Genomic DNA, 25833 nt, shown 5'->3' on the forward strand with positions numbered 1-25833 from the left:
ACTCAGCGTCACACTCACACACAGCGTCACACTCACACACAGCGTCACACTCACACACAGCGTCACACTCACACACAGCGTCACACTCACACACAGCGTCACACTCACACACAGCGTCACACTCACACACAGCGTCACACTCACACACAGCGTCACACTCACACACAGCGTCACACTCACACACAGCGTCACACTCACACACAGCGTCACACTCACACACAGCGTCACACTCACACACAGCGTCACACTCACACACAGCGTCACACTCACACACAGCGTCACACACACACACAGCGTCACACACACACGCAGCGTCACACACACACGCAGCGTCACACACACACGCAGCGTCACACACACACGCAGCGTCACACACACACAGCGTCACACACACACAGCGTCACACACACACACAGCGTCACACACACACACACACACTGTCTCACACACACACAGTGTCACACACTGCTAAGGCTACTGGAGAGACTTTAAACTAGAAAGGTTGGGGGGAGGGAATCGAAATGAGGGGACTGAGAGCGAGGAGGTTAGCTCGCAAATAGATAAGGAATGTAAACAGGGTAAGAGGGAGGTTAGACGAGTGATGGAGAAGGGAAGTGCTCAGGCTGAAGGTCTGGAGAATGGCGAATGTTGTTCCTCTGTTTAAGAAAGGGAATAGAAATGACCCTGGTAATTATAGACCGGTTAGTCTTACTTCGGTGGTTGGTAAATTGATGGAAAGGGTCCTTAGGGATGGGATTTACGACCATTTAGAAAGATGCGGATTAATCCGAGATAGTCAGCACGGATTCGTGAAGGGCAAGTCGTGCCTCACAAATTTGATAGAATTTTTTGAGGAGGTAACTAAGTGTGTTGATGAAGGTAGGGCAGTTGATGTCATATACATGGATTTTAGTAAGGCGTTTGATAAGGTCCCCCATGGTCGGCTTATGATGAAAGTGAGGAGGTGTGGGATAGAGGGAAAGTTGGCCGATTGGATAGGCAACTGGCTGTCTGACCGAAGACAGAGGGTGGTGGTCGATGGAAAATTTTCGGATTGGAGGCAGGTTGCTAGCGGTGTGCCGCAGGGATCAGTGCTTGGTCCTCTGCTCTTTGTGATTTTTATTAATGACTTAGAGGAGGGGGCTGAAGGGTGGATCAGTAAATTTGCTGATGACACCAAGATTGGTGGAGTAGTGGATGAGGTGGAGGGCTGTTGTAGGCTGCAAAGAGACATAGATAGGATGCAAAGCTGGGCTGAAAAATGGCAAATGGAGTTTAACCCTGATAAATGTGAGGTGATTCATTTTGGTAGGACAAATTTAAATGTGGATTACAGGGTCAAAGGTAGGGTTCTGAAGACTGTGGAGGAACAGAGAGATCTTGGGGTCCATATCCACAGATCTCTAAAGGTTGCCACTCAAGTGGATAGAGCTGTGAAGAAGGCCTGTAGTGTGTTAGCTTTTATTAACAGGGGGTTGGAGTTTAAGAGCCGTGGGGTTATGCTGCAACTGTACAGGACCTTGGTGAGACCACATTTGGAATATTGTGTGCAGTTCTGGTCACCTCACTATAGGAAGGATGTGGAAGCGCTGGAAGGAGTGCAGAGGAGATTTACCAGGATGCTGCCTGGTTTGGAGGGTAGGTCATATGAGGAAAGGTTGAGGGAGCTAGGGCTATTCTCTCTGGAGCGGAGGAGGCTGAGGGGAGACTTAATAGAGGTGTATAAAATGATGAAGGGGATAGATAGAGTGAACGTTCAAAGACTATTTCCTCGGGTGGATGGAGCTATTACAAGGGGGCATAACTATAGGGTTCGTGGTGGGAGATACAGGACGGATATCAGAGGTAGGTTCTTTACGCAGAGAGTGGTTGGGGTGTGGAATGGACTGCCTGCAGTGATAGTGGAGTCAGACACTTTAGAAACATTTAAGCGGTTATTGGATAGGCACATGGAGCACACCAGGATGATAGGGAGTGGGATAGCTTGATCTTGGTTTCAGATAAAGCTCGGCACAACATCGTGGGCCGAAGGGCCTGTTCTGTGCTGTACTGTTCTATGTTCTATGTCTGAGATGTGTCTATTTTAATGCCAGGTGTGTAGTGAGTAAAGTGGATGAGCTTAGAGCGTGGATTGCTGCTTCGAATTGTGATGTGGTGGCCATTACGGAGACTTGGATGTCTCAGGGACAGGACTGGGTGCTTCAGGTGCCGGGTTTTAGATGTTTCAGGAAGGACAGGGAGGGAGGCAAGAGAGGGGGGGGGAGTGACACTGTTGATCAGGGATAGTGTCACGGCTGTAGAGAAGGTGGACGCCGTGGAGGGATTGACTACGGAGTCTCTGTGGGTGGAGGTTAGGAACAGGAAGGGGTCGGTAACGTTGCTGGGTGTTTTCTATAGGCCGCCCAATAGTAACAGAGATGTTGAGGAGCAGATGGGGAAACAGATCCTGGAGAGATGTAGGAATAACAGAGTTGTCGTGATGGGAGATTTTAATTTCCCAAACATAGATTGGAATATCCCTAGGGCTAGGGGTTTGGATGGAGAGGAGTTTGTTAGGTGTGTCCAGGAGAGTTTCCTGACACAGTATGTGGATAAGCCTACTAGAGGAGAGGCTGTTCTTGATCTGGTGCTGGCTAATGAACCTGGACAGGTGGAGGATCTCTCGGTGGGTGAGCATCTTGGGGATAGCGATCATAATTCTATCTCCTTCACGATAGCATTGGAAAGAGATAGGATCAGGCAGGCTAGGAAAGTGTTTCTCTGGAGTAAAGGGAAATACAGTGTCATCAGGGAGGAAATTAGACGGGTAAATTGGAAGGAGGCATTCTTGGGGAAAAGTACCGAAGGAAAGTGGAGGATTTTCAAGGAATGTTTGTCTGGAGCTCTGCATGACAACGTTCCGATGAGACAGGGGGGTGTTGGTAGGGTACGGGAACCGTGGTGCACGAAGGTTGTGATGAACCTGGTGAATAAGAAAAGAGAGGCGTACAGAAGGTTCAGAGAGCTAGGAGGTGTTAAGGATTTAGAGGAGTATACGGGATGTAGGAAGGAGCTTAAGGAGGAAATTAGGAGAGCGAGAAGGGGTCATGAGAAGGCCTTGGCGGGTAAGATTAAGGAGAATCCCAAGGCTTTCTACAAATATGTCAAGAGTAAAAGGATGAGATGTGAAGGCATAGGACCCTTAAAAGGTGAAGGGGGAAAAGTTTGTGCGGAACCGTTAGAAATGGCGGAGGTGCTTAATGAATACTTTACCTCGGTATTCACGGTGGAAAGGGATCTGGGTGGTTGTACTGCTGGTTTGCGGTGGACAGAAAGGATCGAGCATGTGGACACAAAGAAAGAGGATGTGTTGGAACTATTGAATGGCATCAAGGTTGGTAAGTCGCCGGGACCGGATGGGATGTACCCCAGGTTACTGTGGGAGGCGAGGGAGGAGATTGTGGAGCCTTTGGCGATGATCTTTGCATCGTCGATGGAGACGGGAGAGGTTCCGGAGGATTGGAGGATTGCAGATGTGGTCCCTATATTCAAGAAAGGGAACAGGGACAGCCCGGGAAATTACCGACCGGTGAGTCTAACCTCAGTGGTTGGTAAGTTGATGGAGAGGATCCTGAGAGACAGGATTTATGATCATCTAGAGAAGTTTAGTATGATCAAAAGTAGTCAGCACGGCTTTGTCAAGGGCAGGTCGTGCCTTACGAGCCTGGTTGAGTTCTTTGAAAATGTGACCAAACACATTGACGAAGGAAGAGCGGTGGATGTGGTCTATATGGACTTCAGCAAGGCGTTCGATAAGGTCCCCCATGCAAGACTTCTTGAGAAAGTGAGAGGGCATGGGATCCAAGGGGCTGTTGCCTTGTGGATCCAGAACTGGCTTGCCTGCAGAAGGCAGAGAGTGGCTGTGGAGGGGTCTTTCTCTGCATGGAGGTCAGTGACCAGTGGAGTGCCCCAGGGATCTGTTCTGGGACCCTTGCTGTTTGTCATTTTCATAAATGACCTGGATGAGGAAGTGGAGGGATGGGTTGGTAAGTTTGCTGACGACACCAAGGTAGGTGGTGTTGTGGATAGTTTGGAGGGATGTCAGAAGTTGCAGCGAGACATAGATAGAATGCAAGACTGGGCGGAGAAGTGGCAGATGGACTTCAACCCGGATAAGTGTGTGGTGATCCATTTTGGCAGATCCAATGGGATGAAGCAGCAGTATAATATGAAGGGTACCATTCTTAGCAGTGTAGAGGATCAGAAGGACCTTGGGGTCCGGGTCCATAGGACTCTTAAATCGGCCTCGCAGGTGGAGGATGCGGTCAAGAAGGCGTACGGCGTACTGGCCTTCATTAATCGAGGGATTGAGTTTAGGAGTCGGGAGATAATGCTGCAGCTTTATAGGACCCTGGTTAGACCCCACTTGGAGCACTGCGCGCAGTTCTGGTCACCTCATTACAGGAAAGATGTTGAAGCCATTGAAAGGGTGCAGAGGAGATTTACAAGGATGTTGCCTGGATTGGGGGGCATGCCTTATGAGGATAGGTTGAGGGAGCTTGGTCTCTTCTCCCTGGAGAGACGAAGGATGAGAGGTGACCTGATAGAGGTTTACAAGATGTTGAGAGGTCTGGATAGGGTAGACTCTCAGAGGCTATTTCCAAGGGCTGAAATGGTTGCTACGAGAGGACACAGGTTTAAGGTGCTGGGGGGTAGGTACAGAGGAGATGTCAGGGGTAAGTTTTTCACTCAGAGGGTGGTGGGTGAGTGGAATCGGCTGACGTCGGTGGTGGTGGAGGCAAACTCGTTGGGGTCTTTTAAGAGACTTCTGGATGAGTACATGGGATTTAATGGGATTGAGGGCTATAGATAGGCCTAGAGGTGGGGATATGATCAGCGCAACTTGTGGGCCGAAGGGCCTGTTTGTGCTGTGGCTTTCTATGTTCTATGTTCACACACAGCGTCACACACACACACAGCGTCTCACTCACACACACACTCACACACAGTGTCTCACACACACATACACAGTGTCACACACACACACACACAGTGTCTCACTCACACACACACACCCGCACACAGTCACACACACACACTCATACATAGTGACACACACACACACACACATAGTGACACTCACACACAGTGTCGCACACTCACTCTCACTGGTCCCTATGTGACTCCAGGCCCACTGCAATGTGATTGGCTGTCAATGGCTGAGTTACGTGAAGCAATCGGTGATGGCCGTGGAGCGTGACTGCCGGGGTTCAGATTGCTCAGTATTGTAATTACAGAGTCCAATCCAATCAAAGCAAACCTCACACCCTAATGAGAGACAGATTCCCCAGACCCTCTAATCTCAAAAGGCAGAAACTTCAGACTGCAGTCTTCACCAGAGGAGAATTAAATAGTGCAATAGAGAGACAGGCTGAGTGAGGTCTAACAGAGGAGAGGGACTGGGCCAAGGCAGCACAAGGGGCACAAGGTTCGATGTTTAGGGTGCATGTTTAACAGACCCGTCTTTAACAACCCCACACCTGTACAGCCGGGCAGCACCCAGGACAGGTACAGCACGGGGTTAGATACAGAGTAAAGCTCCCTCTACACTGTCCCCCATCAAACACTCCCAGGACAGGTACAGCACGGGGTTAGATACAGAGTAAAGCTCCCTCTACACTGTCCCCATCAAACACTCCCAGGACAGGTACAGCACGGGGTTAGATACAGAGTAAAGCTCCCTCTACACCGTCCCCATCAAACACTCCCAGGACAGGTACAGCACGGGGTTAGATACAGAGTAAAGCTCCCTCTACACTGTCCCCATCAAACACTCCCAGGACAGGTACAGCACGGGGTTAGATACAGAGTGAAGCTCCCTCTACACTGTCCCCATCAAACACTCCCAGGACAGGTACAGCACGGGGTTAGATACAGAGTAAAGCTCCCTCTACACTGTCCCCATCAAACACTCCCAGGACAGGTACAGCACGGGGTTAGATACAGAGTAAAGCTCCCTCTACACCGTCCCCATCAAACACTCCCAGGACAGGTACAGCACGGGGTTAGATACAGAGTAAAGCTCCCTCTACACTGTCCCCATCAAACACTCCCAGGACAGGTACAGCACGGGGTTAGATACAGAGTGAAGCTCCCTCTACACTGTCCCCATCAAACACTCCCAGGACAGGTACAGCACGGGGTTAGATACAGAGTAAAGCTCCCTCTACACTGTCCCCATCAAACACTCCCAGGACAGGTACAGCACGGGGTTAGATACAGAGTAAAGCTCCCTCTACACTGTCCCCATCAAACACTCCCAGGACAGGTACAGCACGGGGTTAGACACAGAGTAAAGCTCCCTCTACACTGTCCCCATCAAACACTCCCAGGACAGGTACAGCACGGGGTTAGACACAGAGTAAAGCTCCCTCTACACTGTCCCCATCAAACACTCCCAGGACAGGTACAGCACGGGGTTCGATACAGAGTAAAGTTCCCTCTACACTGTCCCCATCAAACACTCCCAGGACAGGTACAGCACGGGGTTAGATACAGAGTAAAGCTCCCTCTACACTGTCCCCATCAAACACTCCCAGGACAGGTACAGCACGGGGTTAGATACAGAGTGAAGCTCCCTCTACACTGTCCCCATCAAACACTCCCAGGACAGGTACAGCACGGGGTTAGATACAGAGTAAAGCTCCCTCTACACTGTCCCCATCAAACACTCCCAGGACAGGTACAGCACGGGGTTAGATACAGAGTAAAGCTCCCTCTACACTGTCCCCATCAAACACTCCCAGGACAGGTACAGCACGGGGTTAGATACAGAGTAAAGCTCCCTCTACACTGTCCCCATCAAACACTCCCAGGACAGGTACAGCACGGGGTTAGATACAGAGTAAAGCTCCCTCTACACTGTCCCCATCAAACACTCCCAGGACAGGTACAGCACGGGGTTAGATACAGAGTAAAGCTCCCTCTACACTGTCCCCATCAAACACTCCCAGGACAGGTACAGCACAGGGTTAGATACAGAGTAAAGCTCCCTCTGCACTGTCCCTCATGAAACACAGTAAGAGTTTTAACAACAGCAGGTTAAAGTCCAACAGGTTTATTTGGGAGCAAATACCATAAGCTTTCGGAGCGCTGCTCCTTCGTCAGATGGGGTGGAAATCTGCTCTCATCAAACACTCCCAGGATCTGAAGCGGGGGAGCACTGTTACAAAAGCAGTAAAAAGATTCCCTGGCCCATGACCCTACACATATCCAACCAAAATGAAGCGTGTCATTGCTTGCTGGCTGGCACAGACAAGATGGGCCGAATGGCCACTTTCCATCCTATGAATCTTAATCACATCAACACAGCAAGTACAGAGTGACTGACAATCCTTCACAGTTCCAGAATCGAGGCGCTGTCACAGCCCGGATCGACGTTGGTGATCGAGGAACTCCACATTTACACCAAGGGGACAATACAGCAACTGGCACAGACCCTCAGACCCAACAACCTTGCCCCCAGTGTGGATCAGACATTACCCGGGGAGGGGGTGCTGCTCACACTGAGACACCCCAACTGTCCAAAACCATCAGAGTCCTCTGATCTCTCCACAGACACCACCCCCCCACACAGATACCCCACCCCACAGATATCCATCTACCCTCTCCCCTGGTCCGTGCACCCTCTGCCGAGTTGCCCCTGATGCCCCGTCTCCTATGCCCCTTCCTCCTGCTGCCTCTGACCCAGTTGCCCTTCTCTCTCCCCCTGCCCTCGGTGCACCCTCTCCGTCCTCACTCACTCACCGGCCTGGGTGAGGTCGGATAGGTCGATGCCCCTCTCCCTCCTGCCCCCAGTACCCCCTCTCCCCCCTGCCCCCAGTACCCCCTCTCCCCCTGCCCCCAGTACCCCCTCTCCCTCCCTGCCCCCAGTACCCCCTCTCCCTCCCTGCCCCCAGTACCCCCTCTCCCCCCTGCCCCCAGTACCCCCTCTCCCTCCCTGCCCCCAGTACCCCCTCTCCCCCCTGCCCCCAGTACCCCCTCTCCCTCCCTGCCCCCAGTACCCCCTCTCCCTCCCTGCCCCCAGTACCCCCTCTCCCCCTGCCCCCAGTACCCCCTCTCCCTCCCTGCCCCCAGTACCCCCTCTCCCCCCTGCCCCCAGTACCCCCTCTCCCTCCCTGCCCCCAGTACCCCCTCTCCCTCCCTGCCCCCAGTACCCCCTCTCCCTCCCTGCCCCCAGTACCCCCTCTCCCTCCCTGCCCCCAGTACCCCCTCTCCCTCCCTGCCCCCAGTACCCCCTCTCCCTCCCTGCCCCCAGTACCGCTTCTCCCTCTCCCCTGCCTCACCAGCCTGGGTGAGGTCGGACAGGTCGATGCCCCTCTCTGCCTCTCCCCTGCCCCGGTGTCCCCTCTCCCCTCACTCACTCACCTGCCCCCTCTTTCCCTGTCCCCTGCCCTCTTTCCCCTCACTCACTCACCAGCCTGGGTGAGGTTGGAGAGGTCGATGCCCCCTCTCTCTCCCTCTCTCTGCCCCCTCTCTCCCCTGCCCCCCCCCCCTGATTCACTGGCCTGGGTGAGGTCGGACAAGTCCCTGCCCCCCCGTGCCCCCTCTTATCAGACTGGGTCAGGTCGGACAGGTCCCTGCCCTCCTGTGCCCCCCTCCCTGCTCCCCTGTGCCCCCTGCCCTCCTGTGCCCCCTCCCCTGCCCCCCTGTGCCCCCTCCCCTGCCCCCCTGCCCTGCCCCCCTGTGCCCCCTCCCCTGCCCTCCTGTGCCCCCTCCCCTGCCCTCCTGTGCCCCCTCCCCTGCCCTCCTGTGCCCCCTCCCCTGCCCTCCTGTGCCCCCTCCCCTGCCCCCCTGTGCCCCCTCCCCTGCCCCCCTGTGCCCCCTCCCTGCCCCCCTGTGCCCCCTCCCTGCCCCCCTGTGCCCCCTCCCTGCCCCCCTGTGCCCCCCTGTGCCCCCCTGTGCCCTCCTGTGCCCCCTCCCTGCCCTCCTGTGCCCCCTCTTACCGGCCTGGGTCAGGTCGGACAGGTCGTGCTTGGCGGCTGCCGGGGGGAAGTCGCGGAGTTTGCGGTTGCTGAGGTTGAGAACTCCGCTGCCCGCCGCCTCCTCCAGCGCCTTCTCCACACTGCGGCTCAGGCTGGCGGCGCCCGCCGGCTGCGGCTCCTCTCCCGTGGCCATGGGCTGGCGGCGGGGCCGGGGCTCCGGGGCTGGGGAATCTGTGCTGCCGGGGCCGGAGAATCTGTGCTGCCGGGGCCGGAGAATCAATGTGGCCGGGTCCGGGGAATCTGTGGGTCCGGAGATACAGTGTTGCCGGGTCCGGGGAATCTGTGGGTCCGGGGATACAGTGTTGCCGGGTCCGGGGAATCTGTGGGTCCGGAGATACAGTGTTGCCGGGTCCGGAGATACAGTGTTGCCGGGGCCGGGGAATCTCTGTTGCCGCCCAGGGCTCCTGGGGAGGGGGGCGGGACTCCAGCCCCCACCCCCTTGACTGACAGCCCCAACCACCAATCACAGCCCGGGGTAGCCTCCCCCCGCCCTACCTCAGTGGCTCCTCTCAGCCTATCGGAGACCGTCTGGCCCTCAGAGGGCGGGGGCAACTGGGGTCCGACCAATCAAAGGAAAGTGACTGGCCATCAGATCATGATTGACAGGGTGGATGGACCAATCCGAAAAGGGGGTGTCAATGATTGATAAGGGAGGTTTGGCCAATCAGAAAGGGGATGTTAGTGAGGGCAAGTGGGGATAGACCAATCAGAAAAGGGAGGGGTGTCAATGATAGAAGATAAACCAATCGGAAAGGGGTATTAAGGAGGTTTGACCAATCGGAAAGGGCTGGTTGACGATTGACAGAGAGGATAGGCCAATCAGAGAGGGGGTCTTAATGATGGACAGAGAAGATTGGCCAATCAGAAAAGGGTTTTAATAGTTGACAAAGGGGATTGGCCAATCAGGGAGGGGTTGTTAATGATGGACAGGGTGGTTTGGCCAATCAGAAAAGGGCATCTTAATGATTGACAGGAAGGGTTGGCCAATCAGAGGTGGTTTAGAGAATGATGAACTGAAGTGATTGGCCAATCCAGAAGGGGGGTGCAGATGGTTGACAGGGAGGATTGACCAATCAGAAAGGGGGTGTTAATGATTGACAGAGGCGATAGGCCAATCGGAGTGGGCGTCTTACTGATTGACAGGGAGGGTCAGCCAATCAGGAGTGTTCCAGGGAATGATGACCTGAGGTGATTGGCCAATCAGGAAGGGGGCAGATGATTGGCAGAGTTGTGGACCTATGGGGAGAGAGGATTCGGCATCACCAGCCAATGGGATAATCAATGACCTGGACTTCCTGTCCAATGAGGAGGCAGGAGAGGCAGTCAGGCCGGTGAGGGGGAAGCTGGCTGACCAATCACAATCAGACACAGTCAAGCCAATTGGCCAATTGCAGCCGAGTCCATTGATCTTTCACCCAATCAGAGACGGGACCCAAATTCTGGATTGGCCCAGAGGGGGGAGAGAGGGCGGGGCATGAAGGGAGGCAGCCAATCAGAGTAACCATCAATGAGGGGCTCAGCCAATGAGGGAGGGAAGGCCAGTGACTAAACCCACGCAGACATGGGGAGAACGTGCCGACTCAGCACAGACAGCGACCCGGGGCTGGGATTGAACCCGGGTCCCTGGCGCTGTGAGGCAGCAGTGTTAACCCACTGTGCCACCGTGCCGCTGGGATTGAACCCGGGTCCCTGGCGCTGTGAGGCAGCAGCGCTAACCCACTGTGCCACCGTGCCGCTGGGATTGAACCCGGGTCCCTGGCGCTGTGAGGCAGCAGCGCTAACCCACTGTGCCACCGTACCGCTGGGATTGAACCCGGGTCCCTGGCGCTGAGGCAGCAGCGCTAACCCACTGTGCCACCGTGCCGCTGGGATTGAACCCGGGTCCCTGGGGCTGTGAGGCAGCAGCGCTAACCCACTGTGCCACCGTGCCGCTGGGATTGAACCCGGGTCCCTGGCGCTGTGAGGCAGCAGCACTAACTATGTAGGAATGCAGTGGTATTGGTAGTGCAGAGGAGGTTCACTGGATTGATTCCAGAGACGAGGGGGGGTAGTTATAGAACCGATGTCAGGGGTAGGTTCTTTACCCAGAGGGTGGTGAGGGATTGGAATGCCCTGCCAGCATCAGTTGTAAATGCGCCTAGTTTGGGGGCGTTTAAGAGATCCGTAGATAGGTTCATGGACGAAAAGAAATTGGTTTAGGTTGGAGGGTCACAGTTTTTTTTTTTAACTGGTCGGTGCAACATCGTGGGCCGAAGGGCCTGTTCTGCGCTGTAATGTTCTATGTTCTATGTTCTATGAGGGGGTTTGTCGGATGAAGAGAGATTGAACAGTTTAGGCCGATACTCTCTGGAATTTAGGAGAATGAGGGGAGATCAAATTGAGGTATACAAGATGATGAAAGGTTATGGATAAAGTAGACGTGGAGCGGATGCTTCCTCTTGTGGGACATTCTGGGACGAGAGGTCACAGTCTGAGGATAAGAGGCAGCAAATTTAAAACAGAGTTGGAGGAGAAACTACTTCTCCCAAAGGGTGGGAATTCGCTGCCTCAGAGTGTGGTGGATGCCGGGATATTGAGTAAATTCAAGGAGGAGTGAGACAGACAGATTTGTAATCAGTCACGGGGCTGAAGGGTTCTGGGGAGCGGGCAGGGAAGTGGAGTTGAGGCTGAGATGAGATCAGCCATGGTCGTATCGAATGGCGGAACAGGCTCGAGGGGCTGAATGGCCTCCTCCTGCTCCTAGCTCTGATGTTTTTATGAGGATGCAGGAAGAAGTCTCACAACAAACACCAAGTTAAAGTCCAACAGGATTATTTGGAATCACGAGCTTTTGGAGCACTGCTCCTTCATCAGGTGAGTGGAGAGGCAGGTTCACAAACACGGCGTATAGAGGCCAAGACACAATCGCACGATAATGAACAAGGCGTATATAGATACAGACACAATTGCAAGATAATGGTTGAAATGCGAATCTTTACAGGTAATCAAGTCTTAAAGGTACAGACAATGTGAGTGGAGAGAGGGTTAAGCACAGGTTAAAGAGATGTGTATTGTCTCCAGGCAGGACAGTTAGTGAGATTTTGCAAACCCAGGCAAGTCGTGGGGGGTACAGATAGTGTGACATGAACCCAAGATCCCGGTTGAGGCCGTCCTCATGTGTGCGGAACTTGGCTATCAGTCTCTGCTCAGCAACTCTGCGCTGTCGTGTGTCGTGAAGGCCGCCTTGGAGAACGCTTACCTGAAGATCAGAGGCTGAATGCCCGTGACAGTTGAAGTGTTCCCCAACAGGAAGAGAACAGTCTTGCCTGGTGATTGTCGAGCGGTGTTCATTCATCCGTTGTCGCAGTGTCTGCATGGTTTCCCCAATGTACCATGCCTCGGGACATCCTTTCCTGCAGCGTATCAGGTAGACAACGTTGGCCGAGTTGCAAGAGTATGTACCGTGTACCTGGTGGATGGTGTTCTCACATGAGATGATGGCATCCGTGTCGATTCCCACATTCACCCCACTCCACATGGGAATGAGTCCCACATTCTCGCCATTGCCCATGGGAGCGAGTACCACATTCTCCCCACTCCCCCGTGTGAGCGAGTCCCACATTCCCCCCACTCCCCATGGAGTGAGTCCCACATTCTCCCCACTCCCCGTGGGAGCAAGTCCTACATTCCCCCCCACTCCCCGTGGGAGCGAGTCCCACATTCTCCCCACTCCCCATGGGAGCAAGTCCCACATTCTCCCCACTCCCCGTGGGAGCAAGTCCCACATTCTCCCGACGTCCCATGGGAGCGAGTCCCACATTCTCCCCACTCCCTGTGGGAGCGAGTCCAACAGTCTTCCCCACTCCCCGTGGGAGTGAGTCCCACATTCTCCCCACTCCCCGTGGGAGCGAGTCCCACATTCTCCCCACTCCCCGTGGGAGCTAGTCCCACATTGCCCCCACTCCCCATGGGAGCAAGTCCCACATTCCCCCCACTCCCCATGGGAGTAAGTCCCACATTCCCCCCACTCCCCATGGGAGCGAGTCCCACATTCCCCCCCACTCCCCATGGGAGTAAGTCCCACATTCCCCCCACTCCCCATGGGAGCGAGTCCCACATTCTCCCCACTCCCCGTGGGAGCAAGTCCTACATTCCCCCCACTCCCCGTGGGAGCAAGTCCTACATTCCCCCCACTCCCCGTGGGAGCGAGTCCCACATTCTCCCCACTCCCCATGGGAGCAAGTCCCACATTCTCCCCACTCCCCCGTAGGAGCGAGTCCCACATTCTCCCCACTCCTCGTGGGAGCGAGTCCCACATTCTCCCCACTCCCCATGGGAGCGAGTCCCACATTCTCCCCACTCCTCGTGGGAGCGAGTCCCACATTCTCCCCACTCCTCGTGGGAGCGAGTCCCACATTCTCCCCCATGTGGCTCTGGAGTCACATGTAGGCCAGACCGGGTAAGGACGGCAGATTTCCTTCCCGAAAGGAACCAGATGGGTTTTTCCCACAATGGGTCATCAGTAGATTCTCAATTCCAGATATTTGTTCTTCAATTCAAATCCCACCATCAGGCTGAGGGGTGATCTTATAGAGGTCTATAAAACAATGAGGGGTGCAGATTAGCTAGATAGTCAATCTCTTTTCCCAAAGGTAGGGGAGTCTAAAACTAGAGGGCACAGGTTTAAGGTGAGAGGGGAGAGATACAAAAGGGTCCAGAGGGGCAGTTTTTTCACACAGAGGGTGGTGAGTGTCTGGAACAAGCTGCCAGAGGTAGTAGTAGAGGCGGGTACAGTTTTGTCTTTTGAAAAGCATTTAGACAGTTACATGTGTACGATGGGTATAGAGGGATATGGGCCAAATGTGGGCAATTGGGATTAGCTTAGGGGTTTAAAAAAAAGGGTCGGCATGGACAAGTTGGGCCGAAGGGCCTGTTTCCATGCTGTAAACCTCGATGACCCTATGATGCTATAATACCACGAGGCCATCACCTCCCCATTAACTCCTCGGGGAATTTTCACAGTAACTTCATTGCAGTGTTAATGTAAGCCTTACTTGTGACACTAATAAATAAACTTAGATTTTACTTTACCTTCTTTATCGTGGAGGTTTTGTCCTTCTGAGGTACGGTCACCCCCAATCCCTCTGCTAATCTCCGCTGCCCCCCACCCCCCCCACCCCCGCACCATCCCGTCGCCCCCCACCCCCCCCCCCCCCCCCCACCCCCACCATCATCCCACCATCCCCCAGATCCCAGCTTTCATCCTGCCCCCTGTTCTGGTTGAGGAATGGGTTGAGGACTCTGGGTCTGTACTCGTTGGGAGTTTAGAAGGATGAAGGGGGGGGATCTTATTGAAACTTACAGGATACTGCGAGGCCTGGATAGAGTGGACGTGGAGAGGATGTTTCCACCAGTGGGAAAAACTAGAACCAGAGGGAACACAACCTCAGGCTAAAGGGACGATCCTTTAAAACAGAGATGAGGAGGAATTTCTTCAGCCAGAGGGTGGTGAATCTGTGGAACTCTTTGCCGCAGAAGGCTGTGGAGGCCGGGTCATTGAGTGTCTTTAAGTCAGAGACAGATAGGTTCTTGATTAATGAGGGGGTCAGGGGTTATGGGGAAAAGGCAGGGGAATGGGGATGAGAAAAATATCAGCCATGATTGAATGGCGGAGCAGACTCGATGGGCCGAGTGGCCTCATTCTGCTCCCACGTCTTCTGGTCTTAGGTTCCGTTTGAATCCCACCAACTCAATCCGGCTGGAATCCAGGTCTGTTCCCCTCTGCTGCCATCTACCTGACCCCTTTCTGGACCTATGCCGCTGGGTACCGCTCCCTCCCCATCCCCATCCCCTCCACACCCCGGTTCCCTGGGCACCCCCCCCTGCTCTCGCCCCCATCTCTGCCCCTAGGCGGGGGTGGGGGGGGCCTGCCTGGGACGACCCCCCCCTCACCAGCGGTGATGTCGAGGTTCTGACTGTGAGGTCACAAAGATCAGTTTGGTCTCCGGGCGACAGCTAAAGGTGACCTCAGCGCCGGGCGGGGTGGGGGGTGGGGGATTGGGTGGGGGGGGGGGGCAGATTAATGGGGGTGGGATCCGTCTGCAAACACTTTACACCATAAACAGCTGAAATAATGACATGTGCGTGGTTACCCCGGGGAAAAACGCAGATCACAATCAACCCTTAGCTGTGCAGCCCGAACATAAATTAACTGCAGACAGAGACAGAAACAGGGATAATGACCAGTCGGACAGCAAGGAGCAAACTTCAGAATTATCCCCGAGTTAGTAGAAATGACAGGCCACCAAGTGTAAGTATCAGGCACGCCAACCACTTGCAGTTCACTCTCACCCAAGCCTCGTGGCCACGAACGTGTTGGATTAAATCCTCCCACCACCTCAGTGTGAAGAAGCCCCTCCGCAACTCAGTCCTAAATCGGATGTGGAAGCGCTGGAAAGAGTGCAGAGGAGATTTACCAGGATGCTGCCTGGTTTGGAGGGTAGGTCGTATGAGGAAAGATTGCGGGAGCTAGGGCTGTTCTCTCTGGAGCGGAGGAGGCTGAGGGGAGACTTAATAGAGGTTTATAAAATGATGAAGGGGATAGATAGAGTGAACGTTCAAAGACTATTTCCTCGGGTGGATGGAGCTATTACAAGGGGGCATAACTATAGGGTTCGTGGTGGGAGATACAGGAAGGATATCAGAGGTAGGTTCTTTACGCAGAGAGTGGTTGGGGTGTGGGATGGACTGCCTGCAGTGATAGTGGAGTCAGACACTTTAGGAACATTTAAGCGGTTATTGGACAGGCACATGGAGCACACCAGGATGATAGGGAGTGGGATAGTTTGATCTTGGTTTCAGATAAAGCTCGGCACAACATCGTGGGCCGAAGGGCCTGTTCTGTGCTGTACTGTTCTATGTTCTATGTAAATCTGCTGCCCCTTATTTTGAGGCACTGTCCCCCAGTTCTAGTTTCACCCGCCAGTGGACAGAACCTTCTTGCTTCTATCTTATCGATTCCCTTCATAATCTGAGATGTTTCTATAAGCTCTCCCCTCTGCAGGGGTTTTTAACAGGCCGAACTCGGGCAAGGTGGGACCCCTTACTCCCACACCTCTGGAGGAACCGATTAACTTTTTAAAAAAAGTTTATAGTTTATTCATTCGTGTCACAAGTAAGGCTTACATTAACACTGCAATGAAGTTACTGTGAAAGCCCCCTAGTTCAGTGGAACCCGAACACTACCGCGCCTGTTCGGGTAACACTGAGGGAGAATTTAGCACGGCCCAATCCACCCTAACCAGCACATCTTTCAGACTGTGGGAGGAATCCGGAGCACCCGGAGGAAACCCACGCAGACACGGGGAGAACGTGCAAACTCCGCACAGACAGTGACCCAAGCCGGGAATCGAACCCGGGTCCCTGGCGCTGAGAGGCAGCAGTGCTAACTAACCACTGTGCCACCGAATGCTTGTTCCATAAGACCATAAGACATAGGAGCAGAATGAGGCCACTCGGCCCATCGAGTCTGCTCCGCCATTCAATCATGGCTGATATTTTTCTCATCCCCATTCTCCTGCCTTTTCCCCATAACCCCTGATCCCCTTATTAATCAAGAACCGATCTATCTCTGTCTTAAAGACACTCAATGACCCGGCCTCCACAGCCTTCTGCGGCAAAGAGTTCCACACATTCACCACTCTCTGGCTGAAGAAATTCCTCCTCATCTCTGTTTTAAAGGATCATCCCTTTAGCCTGAGGTTGTGCCTCTGGTTCTAGTTTTTCCTACTGGTGGAAACATCATCTCCACGTCCACTCTATCCAGGCCTCGCAGTATCCTGTAAGATTCAATAAGATCCCCCCTCATCCTTCTAAACTCCAACGAGTACAGACCCAGAGTCCTCAACCCGTTCCTCATACGACAAGCTCTTCATTCCAGGGATCATTCTTGTGAACCTCCTCTGGACCCTTTCCAAGGCCAGCACATCCTTCCTTTGATACGGGGCCCAAAACTGCTCACAATGCTCCAAATGGGGTCTGACCAGAGCCTTATACAGCCTCAGAAGTCCATCCCTGCTCTTGTATTATAGCCCTCTCGACATGAATGCTAACATTGCATTTGCCTTCCTAACTGCCGACTGAACCTGCACGTTAACCTTAAGAGAATCTTGAACAATGACTTCCCAAGTCCCTTTTTTACTCAGAGAGTGGTTGGGGTGTGGAATGGACTGCCTGCAGGGATAGTGGAGTCAGACACTTTAGGAACATTTAAGAAGCTATTGGATAGTCACATGGAGTACTTCGGGATGATAGGGAGGAAATAGCTTGATCTGGGTTTCAGACAAAGCTCGGCACAACATCGTGGGCCGAAGGGCCTGTTCTGTGCTGTACTGTTCTATGTTCTATGTTCCCTTTGTGTTTCTGATCTCCTAAGCATTGCCCCCTTTAGAAAATAGGTTTTGCTCCAGGTTAGCACACCTGTTACAGTGCCCGGGGCAGTGGGGGGAGTGTTGAGAGAGTGCTGGTTGTTGGGTTGGATGTTATGGGTAACACTGAGGAAGGCCACTCAGGAGAATTGAAACTTCCTTGTGCCTCCCAATGCCTAACCTTCCTGAGGGGTATTTCATCCTCGACCCTGACAACCCCGTGGCTGTATTTCAGGACATTTACTTTTGGTTTTCCAGCTAGCGTTCCCCCTCCAGCCAAGAGAGAGAGAGAACACGCAATCCAATGTGGCAATGAGGGGAGGTCCTATAGAAACATAGAAGATTATGAAGGGAATAGATAAGATAGAAGCAGGGAAGTTGTTTCCACCGGCGGGTGAAACTCGAACTAGGGGGCACAGCCTCAAAATAAGGGGGAGCAGATTTAGGACTGAGTTGAGGAGGAACTTCTTCACACAAAGGGTTGTGAATCTGTGGAATTCCCTGCCCAGTGAAGCAGTTGAGGCTCCCTCATTGAATGTTTTTAAGGCAAGGATAGATAAATTTTTGAACAGTAAAGGAATTAAGGGTTATGGTGAGCGGGCGGGTAAGTGGAGCTGAGTCCACAAAAAGATCAGCCATGATCTCATTGAATGATGGAGCAGGCTCGAGGGGCCAGATGGCCAACTCCCGCTCCTAGTTCTTATGTTCTTATGTAATTATTGACTCCTGTCTGTCTCTCTGCCTTTGCTGATTGGACCAGAACAGAGTTCCAAATCAATCCATTCTGAAAGATCGGTCAATGGGCGATGGGCAGAATGGACAGGGGGTGTGGACAGAGTGGACAGGGGGTGTGGACAGAGTGGACAGGGGGTGTGGACAGAGTGGACAGGGGGTGTGGACAGAGTGGACAGGGGGTGTGGACAGAGTGGACAGGGGGTGTGGACAGAATGGACAGGGGGTGTGGACAGAGTGGACAGGGGGTGTGGACAGAGTGGACAGGGGATGTGGACAGAGTGGACAGTGGGTGTGGACAGAGTGGACAGGGGGTGTGGACAGAGTGGACAGGGGGTGTGGACAGAGTGGACAGGGGGTGTGGACAGAGTGGACAGGGGGTGTGGACAGAGTGGACAGGGGGTGTGGACAGAGTGGACAGTGGGTGTGGACAGAGTGGACAGGGGGTGTGGACAGAGTGGACAGGGTCTGTGGACAGAGTGGACAGGGGGTGTGGACAGAGTGGACAGGGGGTGTGGACAGAGTGGACAGGGGGTGTGGACAGAGTGGACAGGGGGTGTGGACAGAGTGGACAGGGGGTGTGGACAGAGTGGACAGGGGGTGTGGACAGAGTGGACAGGGGGTGTGGACAGAGTGGACAGGGGGTGTGGACAGAGTGGACAGGGGCTGTGGACAGAGTGGACAGGGGGTGTGGACAGAGTGGACAGGGGGTGTGGATGGGGTTCTGGGCAGGGTCTGTGGGAGGCGACCAGGTGGGAAGTTCTGCTCTCACTGACCTGGGGAAGAGCTGTAACGTGCCAAGTGTGAACTCTGCTTCCCCCTGTCTGTGTGAACAGGTGAAGAGGAGGAAAGTGTCTTTTACTCGGCTAAATGCAGAGTGTGATCTCAGAGGAGGTGGAAGAAACAACCAGGAGAGAACAGGTCCGTTCAGCATCCTCTCGATCCCTCCGGAGTTAGTGAGTATCCCGAATAGTACATGGAGGAGGAATGCACCCGCTTCATCCCAAAAGATGAACTCAATATTCCACAAGCACCCAAACCTTGTAAGATACAGTTATAATAATACAGCTTTCCTTAGAGCCAGTTCCTCCATAATTCATACCGCGCGCTTGCATCCTTTTCCACCCGGGATCCAGTGTCCGAGAGTGATCCACCAAGGGCCCGTGTCCGAGAGTGATCCACCAAGGGCCCGTGTCCGAGTGTGATCCACCCGGGGCCCGTGTCCGAGTGTGATCCACCCGGGGCCGGTGTCCGAGTGTGATCCACCTGGGGAAAATGTCCGAGTGTGATCCACCCGGGTCCAGTGTCTGAGTGTGATCCACCCGGGTCCAGTGTCTGAGTGTGATCCACCCGGGTCCAGTGTCTGAGAGTGATCCACCCGGGATCCAGTGTCCGAGTGTGTTCCACCCGGGATCCAGTGTCCGAGAGTGATCCACCAAGGGCCCGTGTCCGAGTGTGATCCACCCGGGGCCGGTGTCCGAGTGTGATCCACCCGGGGAAAATGTCCGAGTGTGATCCACCCGGGTCCAGTGTCTGAGTGTGATCCACCCGGGGCCAGTGTCTGAGAGTGATCCACCCGGGATCCAGTGTCCGAGTGTGATCCACCCAGGATCCAGTGTCCGAGTGTGATCCACCCGGGGTCAGTGTCCAAGTGTGATCAACCCGGGCCCAGTGTCCGAGTGTGATCCACCCGGGATCCAGTGTCTGAGTGTGATCCACCCGGGCCCAGTGACTGAGTGTGATCCACCCGGGCCCAGTGACTGAGTGTGATCCACCCGGGCCCAGTGTCCGATTGTGATCCACCCGGGATCCAGTGTCCGAGTGTGATCCACCTGGGGTCAGTGTCTGAGTGTGTTCCACCTTGGATCAATATCTGAATATGATCCACCCAGGATCAATATTGGAGTGTGATCTACTCTGGGTCAATATCTGAATGTGATCCACCCAGGATCAATATCCGAGTGTGATCCACCCTGGATGAATATCTGAGTGTGATCCGGATAAATATCCAAGTGTGATCCACCCGGGATCAATACCGGAGTGTGATCCACTCTGGATCAATATCTGCGCGTGACCCATTGTGGGTCAACATCGGAATGTGATCTACTCTGTATCAATATCCGAGCATGATCCACTCTGATCAATATCTGAGTGTGATCCATTCGGGGTCAGTATTTGAGTGTGATCTATTCTGGGTAAATGTTTGAGTGTGATCTAATCTGGATCAGTGATTCCATGTGATCCACACTGGGTGTATATTAGATTGTGACCTACTGCAGCTCTGAAAGACACAGTCTGAATCACAATCGTTCTCTGCTCTTTAGAGATTTTGTTCCAATCTGACCCGTTTTCTCAGGATAGCAAACACCCGGATCCAGTCCTTATCCCTTCCCACCCCACGGCCACAGGCCTGACTCGAATCAATGTAGTTATTGTAACAATGGGGGCAGTCTCCTACACGTTTCTCTCGATGGATTACAAACAATCCGACTTAAAACCAGACTGTGTTTCAGACAGTATCCATCCAGACTGTAACCATCCAGACTGTAACCATCCAGACTGTATCCATCCAGACTGTATCCATCCAGACTGTATCCATCCAGACTGTAACCATCCAGACTGTATCCATCCAGACTGTAACCATCCAGACTGTATCCATCCAGACTGTATCCATCCGGACTGTATCCATCCAGACTGTAACCATCCAGACTGTATCCATCCAGACTGTATCCATCCAGACTGTAACCATCCAGACTGTATCCATCCAGACTGTATCCATCCAGACTGTATCCATCCAGACTGTATCCATCCAGACTGTAACCATCCAGACTGTATCCATCCAGACTGTATCCATCCAGACTGTAACCATCCAGACTGTATCCATCCAGACTGTATCCATCCAGACTGTATCCATCCAGACTGTATCCATCCAGACTGTATCCATCCAGACTGTAACCATCCAGACTGTAACCATCCAGACTGTATCCATCCAGACTGTATCCATCCAGACTGTATCCATCCAGACTGTAACCATCCAGACTGTATCCATCCAGACTGTATCCATCCAGACTGTAACCATCCAGACTGTATCCATCCAGACTGTATCCATCCAGACTGTAACCATCCAGACTGTAACCATCCAGACTGTATCCATCCAGACTGTATCCATCCAGACTGTATCCATCCAGACTGTAACCATCCAGACTGTATCCAGCCAGACTGTTTTAATCCAGACTGTATCCATCCAGACTGTATCCATCCAGACTGTATCCATCCAGACTGTAACCATCCAGACTGTATCCGTCCAGACTGTATCCATCCAGACTGTATCCATCCAGACTGTAACCATCCAGACTGTATCCGTCCAGACTGTATCCATCCAGACTGTATCCATCCAGACTGTATCCATCCAGACTGTATCCATCCAGACTGTATCCATCCAGACTGTATCCATCCAGACTGTATGAATCCAGACTGTAACCATCCAGACTGTATCCATCCAGACTGTATCCATCCAGACTGTATCCATCCAGACTGTATCCATCCAGACTGTAACCATCCAGACTGTAACCATCCAGACTGTATCCATCCAGACTGTATCCATCCAGACTGTATCCATCCAGACTGTATCCATCCAGACTGTATCCGTCCAGACTGTATCCATCCAGACTGTATCCATCCAGACTGTATCCATCCAGACTGTATCCATCCAGACTGTATCCATCCAGACTGTATCCATCCAGACTGTATGAATCCAGACTGTAACCATCCAGACTGTATCCATCCAGACTGTATCCATCCAGACTGTATCCATCCAGACTGTAACCATCCAGACTGTAACCATCCAGACTGTATCCATCCAGACTGTATCCATCCAGACTGTATCCATCCAGACTGTATCCATCCAGACTGTATCCGTCCAGACTGTAACCATCCAGACTGTATCCGTCCAGACTGTATCCATCCAGACTGTATCCATCCAGACTGTAACCATCCAGACTGTATCCGTCCAGACTGTATCCATCCAGACTGTATCCATCCAGACTGTAACCATCCAGACTGTATCCATCCAGACTGTATCCATCCAGACTGTATCCATCCTGACTGTAACCATCCAGACTGTATCCATCCAGACTGTATCCATCCAGACTGTATCCATCCAGACTGTATCCATCCAGACTGTATCCATCCAGACTGTATCCATCCAGACTGTATCCATCCAGACTGTATCCATCCTGACTGTAACCATCCAGACTGTATCCATCCAGACTGTAACCATCCAGACTGTATCCATCCTGACTGTAACCATCCAGACTGTATCCATCCAGACTGTAACCATCCAGACTGTATCCATCCAGACTGTAACCATCCAGACTGTATCCATCCTGACTGTATTAATCCAGACTGTATCCATCCAGACTGTATCCATCCAGACTGTATCCATCCAGACTGTATCCATCCAGACTGTATCCATCCAGACTGTATCCGTCCAGACTGTATCCATCCAGACTGTATCCATCCAGACTGTATCCATCCAGACTGTATCCATCCTGACTGTAACCATCCAGACTGTATCCATCCAGACTGTAACCATCCAGACTGTAACCATCCAGACTGTATCCGTCCAGACTGTATCCATCCAGACTGTATCCATCCAGACTGTATCCATCCTGACTGTAACCATCCAGACTGTATCCGTCCAGACTGTATCCGTCCAGACTGTATCCATCCAGACTGTATCCATCCAGACTGTAACCATCCAGACTGTAACCATCCGGACTGTATCCATCCAGACTGTATCCATCCAGACTGTATTAATCCAGACTGTATCCATCCAGACTGTATCCATCCAGACTGTAACCATCCAGACTGTATCCGTCCAGACTGTATCCGTCCAGACTGTATCCGTCCAGACTGTATCCATCCAGACTGTATCCATCCAGACTGTATCCATCCAGACTGTATTAATCCAGACTGTATCCATCCAGACTGTATCCATCCAGACTGTATCCATCCAGACTGTAACCATCCAGACTGTCTCCATCCAGACTGTATCCGTCCAGACTGTATCCATCCAGACTGTATCCATCCAGACTGTAGCCATCCAGACTGTATCCATCCAGACTGTATCCATCCAGACTGTATCCATCCAGACTGTATCCATCCAGACTGTATCCATCCAGACTGTCTCCATCCAGACTGTATCCATCCAGACTGTATTAATCCAGACTGTATCCATCCAGACTGTATCCATCCAGACTGTATCCATCCAGACTGTAACCATCCAGACTGTCTCCATCCAGACTGTATCCGTCCAGACTGTATCCATCCAGACTGTATCCATCCAGACTGTAGCCATCCAGACTGTATCCATCCAGACTGTATCCATCCAGACTGTATCCATCCAGACTGTATCCATCCAGACTGTATCCATCCAGACTGTCTCCATCCAGACTGTATCCGTCCAGACTGTATCCATCCAGACTGTATCCATCCAGACTGTATCCGTCCAGACTGTATCCATCCAGACTGTATCCATCCAGACTGTAGCCATCCAGACTGTATCCATCCAGACTGTATCCATCCAGACTGTCTCCATCCAGACTGTATCCGTCCAGACTGTATCCATCCAGACTGTATCCATCCAGACTGTAGCCATCCAGACTGTATCCATCCAGACTGTATCCATCCAGACTGTATCCATCCAGACTGTATCCATCCAGACTGTATCCATCCAGACTGTAGCCATCCAGACTGTATCCATCCAGACTGTATCCATCTAGACTGTATGTGTCCAGACTGTATCCGTCCAGACTGTATCCATCCAGACTGTATCCATCCAGACTGTATCCATCCAGACTGTATCCGTCCAGACTGTATCCGTCCAAACTGTATCCATCCATCCAGACTGTATCCAGCCAGACTGTATCCATCCAGACTGTAGCCATCCAGACTGTATCCAATCAGACTGTATCCATCCAGACTGTATCCATCCAGACTGTAACCATCCAGACTGTATCCATCCAGACTGTAATCACCCAGACTGTATCCATCCAGACTGTATCCATCCAGACCGTATCCATCCAGACTGTATCCAATCAGACTGTATCCATCCAGACTGTATCCATCCAGACTGTAACCATCCAGACTGTATCCAATCAGACTGTATCCATCCAGACTGTATCCATCCAGACTGTATCCATCCAGACTGTATCCATCCAGACTGTATCCATCCAGACTGTATCCATCCAGACTGTATCCATCCAGACTGTATCCATCCAGACTGTATCCATCCAGACTGTAACCATCCAGACTGTATCCATCCAGACTGTATCCATCCAGACTGTATTAATCCAGACTGTATCCATCCAGACTGTATCCATCCAGACCGTATCCATCCAGACTGTATCCATCCAGACTGTATCCATCCAGACTGTATCCATCCAGACTGTATCCAATCAGACTGTATCCATCCAGACTGTATCCATCCAGACCGTATCCATCCAGACTGTATCCAATCAGACTGTATCCATCCAGACTGTAACCATCCAGACTGTATCCAATCAGACTGTATCCATCCAGACTGTATCCGTCCAGACTGTATCCATCCAGACTGTATCCATCCAGACTGTATCCATCCAGACTGTATCCATCCAGACTGTATCCGTCCAGACTGTATCCATCCAGACTGTAACCATCCAGACTGTATCCATCCAGACTGTATCCATCCAGACTGTATCCGTCCAGACTGTATCCATCCAGACTGTATCCATCCAGACTGTATCCATCCAGACTGTAACCATCCAGACTGTAACCATCCAGACTGTATTAATCCAGACTGTATCCATCCAGACTGTAACCATCCAGACTGTAACCATCCAGACTGTATCCATCCAGACTGTATCCATCCAGACTGTATCCATCCAGACTGTATCCATCCAGACTGTAACCATCCAGACTGTATCCATCCAGACTGTAACCATCCAGACTGTATCCATCCAGACTGTATCCATCCAGACTGTATCCATCCAGACTGTATCCATCCAGACTGTATCCATCCAGACTGTATCCATCCAGACTGTATCCATCCAGACTGTATCCATCCAGACTGTAACCATCCAGACTGTATCCATCCAGACTGTATCCATCCAGACTGTATCCATCCAGACTGTATCCATCCAGACTGTATCCATCCAGACTGTATCCATCCAGACTGTATCCATCCAGACTGTAACCATCCAGACTGTATCCATCCAGACTGTATCCATCCAGACTGTATCCATCCAGACTGTATCCATCCAGACTGTAACCATCCAGACTGTATCCATCCAGACTGTATCCATCCAGACTGTATCCATCCAGACTGTATCCATCCAGACTGTATCCATCCAGACTGTATCCATCCAGACTGTAACCATCCAGACTGTATCCATCCAGACTGTATCCATCCAGACTGTATCCATCCAGACTGTATCCATCCAGACTGTATCCGTCCAGACTGTATCCATCCAGACTGTAATCACCCAGACTGTATCCATCCAGACTGTATCCATCCAGACTGTATCCATCCAGACTGTAATCACCCAGACTGTATCCATCCAGACTGTATCCATCCAGACTGTAATCACCCAGACTGTATCCATCCAGACTGTATCCATCCAGACTGTATCCAT

The 25833-nt window shown here is 52.4% G+C and overlaps 1 protein-coding gene across 1 annotated transcript in view; it reads left to right on the forward strand.

Annotated features, from left to right (window-relative positions):
• Positions 1–10261: 10261 nt before the first annotated feature.
• The window catches only part of LOC144488992 (F-box only protein 24-like), a gene marked incomplete at its 3' end in the record, with an annotated part of 45227 nt that continues 29655 nt past the window's right edge, over positions 10262–25833 (forward strand). The window contains exon 1 of the mRNA XM_078206951.1: positions 10262–10354. Coding sequence (XP_078063077.1) covers positions 10262–10354 — 93 coding nt within the window. The remainder of the gene's footprint in view (positions 10355–25833) is intronic.

This window comes from Mustelus asterias, unplaced genomic scaffold (genome assembly GCF_964213995.1).
Source record: "Mustelus asterias unplaced genomic scaffold, sMusAst1.hap1.1 HAP1_SCAFFOLD_1911, whole genome shotgun sequence".
Taxonomy (NCBI): domain Eukaryota; kingdom Metazoa; phylum Chordata; class Chondrichthyes; order Carcharhiniformes; family Triakidae; genus Mustelus; species Mustelus asterias.